The sequence below is a fragment of the Hyposmocoma kahamanoa genome, unplaced genomic scaffold (assembly GCF_003589595.1).
Source record: "Hyposmocoma kahamanoa isolate Upper Pololo Valley unplaced genomic scaffold, ASM358959v1 100253, whole genome shotgun sequence".
Taxonomy (NCBI): domain Eukaryota; kingdom Metazoa; phylum Arthropoda; class Insecta; order Lepidoptera; family Cosmopterigidae; genus Hyposmocoma; species Hyposmocoma kahamanoa.
In genome coordinates, this window is record NW_020653286.1 from 10000 (window position 1) to 17123 (window position 7124).

Sequence of the window (7124 nt, forward strand, 5' to 3'; positions counted from 1 at the left end):
TAACAGAATATCGATAATATGTATGCTTACAAGATCAACACTATCTCAAAATAATCGTTAACAACAATCATCAAAATATACAAACAAACAGGCAATCTAAAGTAACAAAAGCAAAATTTGGCAAGATTTATAAATAAACTACTTAAATAAGTCTAATTACATAAAATATTCGGGCTATTGTGTGATTTATAGACAAAAAAATAACACATGCCTGTGCAATGTAACATTCGATTGATTTGCAGTTTTTCTAAAGCCGTATCCTTTAATGCTGCAGCGTCGCATTTTTATTAATACCTAATTATTCTCACTGTCAATATTTTTGTCCAATTTAATTATAATACATGTGAACAATTCAATAATACATTTGGAAAAACATTTGTTTTGACATTTGATGTACTTCCCTTTGACAACGGTATCATGTACCTCATGTACTTGAAATGGCCACGGTTGGCATTTAAAATGACGTTACGAATTTTCGATTCCCGTGTTTGACACAGACCAATGTAATGCTATCTCTTTTGGCTTAAGACGGCACGTAATAGTTAAACAAAGACAATAATATGTTTATGTTTTCAACGACGAAATGCATCATATACATATAACGTCTGATTTATATATGTCAACGTAACATGTCCTTTAGTTTCCATAGTCTAAGGAAAAAGGTGACCTAAAATTTGAAAAAAAAATAAAGTCATTGTCTAAACCAAAACAGTGTTCTGTGGGAGTGGAGAATAGTAGAGATTTATCTTTTATGGAGCTAAAGTATCTTAGAAAGCACAGCCTCTAAGCAAAGGAAGAAGAGAAAGATTTGCCGTCAACATTTTTAAGATTTTCTAATAAACTCTCAAGGAAATAGCAATGTCACAGGATTTTAAATACTTAAACATAGTGTTTATAATCAGTGGTGGTGTGTTAACATGTTTAATTTTGTTCATTTTCGCTAAAAGGCAAATTACAAGGTTTGCCCTTCGATCCCGCAGAGGCCCTCACATTCCAATTGGTACTGATGCTAAGAAAGTGAGTATTATTACCGTTTTTATTACTTACTTGACATACCATAACCATTGTGTTTGTGGCATCATAGGTGTATCATTGAGGAAAATTGCTGTTGGGTCTAGAATACAATGAGATATGTGCCATACAATTTTATTTTCAAATTCAAATTCAAATTCTAAATAATCTTTATTTCATAGGTAAGCATTATTACACTTGAAATCGTCACAATGGTTAAACTCTACCGCTCATTCGTAAAGCAGATTCCCCTGAGAAGAATGAGCAAGAAACTCTAGGGGTTGCTCTTTGTAAATAACATTTACAATATTTATTTTTTTATTTGAAACAGAGATCGAGACTACCTCCATGAGCTAAACGGGTTACTACCACGGATTTTTGTCATCCAAGTATGCAGAAGTTGTATAATAACCTTTAGTATAAAGTTTTTGTTTCACTATAGTTTTAAGCCTCGTGAAAGGCAAATTTTGTATATCAACAGGAATCTTGTTATAGAAGCGTATACATTGCCCCTTAAATGATTTTTTGACTTTGTGAAGACGACTATCAAGAAAAGCTAGTTTATTTCTATTCCTCGTATTAATGTTATGTCTGTCACTATTTTTCATAAATAAATTACTATTCCTTTTAACATAAATTACATTTTCATAAATGTACTGTGAGACTAGTGTAAGAATGTTAATTTCCTTAAACTTATCTCTCAAAGATACTTTGGGGCCCAGTTTGTAAATTGCCCTAACTGCACGTTTCTGCAGGACAAAGATTCTATTTTAATTTTGTCTATGTCAGTCATAGGATAAGGTCTAACCAACAGGGTTTCTATCAGATACAATGTAGTGAGCAAGTCAGTTTTTCAATGCAGTTCCTCCTTGAGTCCCTAGAAAGTTCAGAACACTCCATACTCATGTTGTTGATACACTACTCATTCACATGAATCTCTTCGCTTCTTTCACATGCATAATATAAAAGAATGCATTCTCGCTCTCGCTCATTTTGTGTTACACTGACACAATTGTACTTCTACATGTTACAGGAAATTGATTTAAATAGATTTTTTATTTTACTGCAAATTTATGACGTGTCAATAAAACTTGGTGTATTTTTACAATATATATAAATTTTAACATACCGACATAATTAAAGTTTGCCAAAAATATGTCAATATTCAAGACAAATCTCACTCTAGTTAGATTCATGGATAAAAAAAACTTAGTGAGAGCAAAGACTATTTATTGTACCATGATGTTGATGAGACACATATCTGCACTTCCTAAGCTAATATATGTAGTATGTCAAAAGTATATAATACACACACTTCTGGGCCAACACATATCACAGCCAGACGAGATTAAAACAATCAAAATTAAGAAAATATGTTAAATCTGTTGGGCTCCATTCTGAGGTAATTTGTAGTTCTCAGTTCAAACCATCATCAATATTGATCATATAATTTTTAAAATAATCAATGATAATCTTCAAATTATCTGTGATAATTTTCACTGTAATTATAATCATCATGATAATTACGAACGAATATTCGGTTACTATTCGACCTGTTTTTTGCTATTCGTCCGAATACCGAATATTGAATCACTGTGTGGCCGAATACCGAATACCTAAAAAGTGGAAGAAATAAGAAAAACACAGTAAAGTATCATGTAACATTTATTTATTAATGCAATTTTCTAAAACATCATAGGAAATGTATGTTACATATTTAAGTTATTTTTAGAGATCAAAAAATGCAAAAAACTAAATGCAAACTACCCTTTTATAATTGACAGTTTAGTCATGACTAAATAAACGCTAACAGCTCAACTAAGTACTTATTATTTGTAACCCAAACTAGAATTAAGTTTTTAAAATTTAACCAAACTGGGCCCCAAGTCTGGTAATTTCCTCTCAGTTGTGTGTCGATAGAGTGTCAATGGCAGTATTTTGTATGTACGTTTGGTATTCTGCTCAGAGTTAAGAGTATACAAAACGTACATCATCCTGACATTGATACTATCAACACACAACTGAGATGACTTATAATTGGCAGACTTGGGACCTTGAAGTGAAATAAAAAAACTTAACTTTCTTCATTCAGATGACTTAAATTTAAATTACATTAAATTATATTTTTGTTTGTCATAATTGAAGTTAGTAAGTGGTAGGTTATGGTGCAGAAAAATCAACTTTTTCAATATGCGTTAATCAGACCGAATAGATTGGCCGAATATTCGCCCACACTCCTGGCCGAATAGTCGGTATTTGGCCAAATGTCGAATATACAGTTCATTTAAACTCTAATAATTATTAAATAAAATAATTATCAAAATCAGGAAAATGCAAATTAACTGATAGTTTTTTCATTAAAAGCTTTATTTCTTTTATTTTAGAGGCTGAAAAGGGAAATAGAGCGGCGCATAGAAGCAATTCCGCGTATATGTTACGAACCACGGTTGCTGAGTGTAGAGCCGTCGCATTACATACTCGAGCCACAGCAGCCATATCATTATCGATTTCGAGCTGTGGATGATGTAAAGACGCTTGGTAAGCAAAATTGTTTCCTGATTATTTTTCAGTATGCAGCAATTAAATATAATGTTTATAGTCTTTATGCCACCACAACAATGGAGTTGAGGTTCACAATTAGGGATTTTTTTTTATATGAAACCATAATCAAAATGAAACCAATAAGAACAGAAAGGTCATTTTCACGTGTAGTGGCAGATACGGTTCGCAGCATGTCATGATCAATGATCGGAATAGGGTCAAAGGAGTAGATATATGTCTACATATAGAAAGAAAGAGTGACATAGAGTAGTTAAAAACCACTAATTATTAAGTAATTATATTTTTCGATTTTCGGATCTCCGGAAGTAGTTTTACTGCACCTAGGAAGTTGAATTTTAAAGTAATTGTAGGGGGTAAAAAATGTAGTATATAATTAGCCTATATAACCAAAGCAAAAATTTTTATGAGCTACACGCAAAAGCTTATTTTAACTTATGCGGAGATTATTTATTTATTTAAATAAATATAATAAATATTATTATTATAATATATTGTTATCTGGGGTGATGGCACCAAAAATCGACATTTTAAACATATACTAATAGTGATTAGTTTACTTGACAGATATAATCCTTGAGACAGATTATGCTATAATATGTTCCATGAAAAACTTATAATTATTACAAAACAAAAAGCCTAAACTACAATTTCCTTTCATTTATTGTTGAACGACGTCGCTTCTAGCCTGTTCCCATATCACGACTATCTGTCGTGACGTTTATTTTATCGTTGAATAACTGTCGTGTGTAACTGTTCCCACTACATCGTGACGACAATTTATCGGTTCACGGCAGCCGTCTTGTCGTTTGCACGACAGAATCGTTTGAAGATGCGACGTCGTCACATTTTTATCGTGACGATTTATTTATTGTCGGACGACTGTCGTCGTAGCTCATCCAATTATCACGACAGTCTGTCGTCGTAACGTCAAAAAAGTCGTGAACCACATTTAATCGTGTTGTTTGTGAACAACTTCATTTAAATATACAAGACACGACACTTTAAACTGCACGAATATCTGTCGTCACGACATAATGGCAACGCGCCCTAAATCTCCAGTAATGTACATCAAAAATCTACTAATTAAATAACCAATTATCGACACTCACCAATAAAGAACACCCAGTGGCTAAACTTTACCAATAAAAAAACGTGTTATTATGATAGAAAATGTTATACTAAATCTTATTACAAATTAAAAATGCCTTGGAATATGGTACAGAACCATTCAGAGTAATCCACAGTGGGTACCCTGAATCTGTCAATATAGCAAGGAAATATCTTGTATCGGCTTTTAGACTGTGTTCTGGTCACATTCCAACTAATAAATTCTTTCATATGGTTGGATGGATGGTTTTTAAACCATCCCCATTGTGTAAAGTGTGTCCAGTACTTGCAATAAAATGGAGGATCTGTATCATATATTGGTGGAATGTAACGGTAACTTGGTTGGCGCTGTAAACTTGTACAAGTTTTTGAACATGTCCCTTCAGTAGGGAACCCAGTATTCCTCCCATGAGGCTGACATCACTCAAGGTGGCTAAAGCCTCAATAAAAATAGATTAACAAAAAAAAACGATATCGAACACCAGTGCTTGTTGGTCACTGGCGCCACCTCCCTAAGAATTTTATTAAATTGCACTACGGATTCGAAGAGGTAACTAATTGATATTTGATGGTTTTAATCACTCCATGTCACTGTATCTATACATTTATATAGGTACTGATTTGGAACACCCTATTCCGACCATTCAATTGGTCAAAAATTACCTTTGTTTATATTGCATTATTCTTTCGTAACACTTATTTCGACACCTTGCGTTGCTCTTTCTTTACAGTACTTTCGATAATTATACTTCACCAACTTAATTTTTGGTCGTGTTCTGTTTTAAATTTGTTTTTTGTTTCTTTATTTTCTTTAACTGAGCTACGGGTTAAGTTATCGAGTTATCGAAATTCTCCTGTGTGTTTTTATTAAAGATCTTTGTACTGGATTTTTCGGCTTTCTGAACCGCTAGTACATCTAGTGAGACATTTTAAAACCTTCACCGCAACCAACGGGTCGAAAAAAGCTAGGGAAACTCTGTATCGCCGGTGGCATGGTCAGACACATAGGTATACAACTACAAATTACACCCAAACTCACGAGAGAAATAAATGTAGGCCATAAAAATATTTCTCCCAGCCCGGGAATCTAGTCCGGGACCTCTGTGTGGCAGTTCAGCATGGTAGCCGTTCGGCCACATAGGCAGTTACAAAAATCTAGTGGAGTTATTTCATAAAAAAATAATATCTCAATAGTACTACTTTTCTACATACATTCAAACGTACCAACATACTTGTTTCACTGTAGGACAGGCAGAGATTATATGGATATACATTCGCAAAAGTTGTTCCGATACAATAATTTGCAAAAAAAAATCAATTTCAGAAGAAGAAATAGCACGCCAAGATCCCGGTCTTCGTCGACATCCTCGAGAGTCACTGCGTGCCTTCCTGCTTTCCTCTTTAGCCGCACCATTAGACGGCAAGGGTCAGAAGTTAGTCCATCAGTTCTGCGATACATACGAGTTTGCTCGTCATCACCCGGGCGATTTTGGAGAAGACGAATACCAGACTTACAGTCGACTATTGTTAAAACTGCTTGACGCGTGAGTACTTGGAAAATTCCTGTAAGTCACCCTACATCAGTGTAAGATAAATTACGAAGCTACATGCATTATTTATCTCACACATTAAAAAACAATATATTTAAAAACGCTGCAATTAGTACTGGTTTATGAATTCGGTTTTGTCCACGAATTGTTAGAAAAGTTAATTGGAAGTATGCTGTATTATTCCAGAGTCCCCTCTAGTTACAGTTTTACCATAAATCCCCACTGCGTATGTAACTCCATAAATTCCTATCAAGATATTATTAACCTGTACGAGTCGATACTACTATTGAAATGTGTCCCTAATACGGTTCATTTTGGGTTGAGCCGCTGGCTTTATATCAAAATTTATTATTTTACAAATGAAATTCAATCCATGTGAAAAATGTATATCGTATACTATACGGGTTCTATTTAGTACAGTTGATATTAAATAAAATTATTATACTTATATGTACAGTACCTATTGAATACAGGGGTTTTCTTGTAAAATTTCGAAGTGAGTTTGTGTTTTTATACTGTGGGGAAAATTTTTAGGAATCGTGTTTTCACACCATATAGTAGTGAGTGTATATCCTAAATTTTACTATATAGTTTTTCCAAAGTGATCTATTCAACACTTTCAATGTTATGCGGAATTAACCAACGCCATTTGAGGTTGTATAGTAAGATGTCAAAGTGAGGGACTTTTTGAAGGAGATTTAAGGAATATACTGAGAGATATAGAACTAATAAAATACAACGGTATCTTCCACCCATTGATACAAAAATACTACAACATCAATTTGCAGAAATGAAGTAATGTAAATATAGTAAGCCTATATAAAACTGTCTATACTGTATTGAAGACATTCCTCTATGGAATAAGCTCGCCTTTGTGCAATATTTTAAGAGGGA

General features: G+C 33.5%; 1 protein-coding gene across 1 annotated transcript; it reads left to right on the top strand.

Moving 5' to 3' along the window:
* The first annotated feature begins 734 nt into the window (after positions 1-734).
* Positions 735-6228, top strand: LOC113229862 (uncharacterized protein C1orf43 homolog). The gene is made up of 3 exons (XM_026463550.1): positions 735-1017; positions 3396-3549; positions 6005-6228. Exons 1-3 carry the CDS (start codon positions 859-861, stop codon positions 6226-6228), a joined length of 537 nt encoding a protein of 178 aa, XP_026319335.1. The 5' UTR covers positions 735-858.
* Positions 6229-7124: the final 896 nt, after the last annotated feature.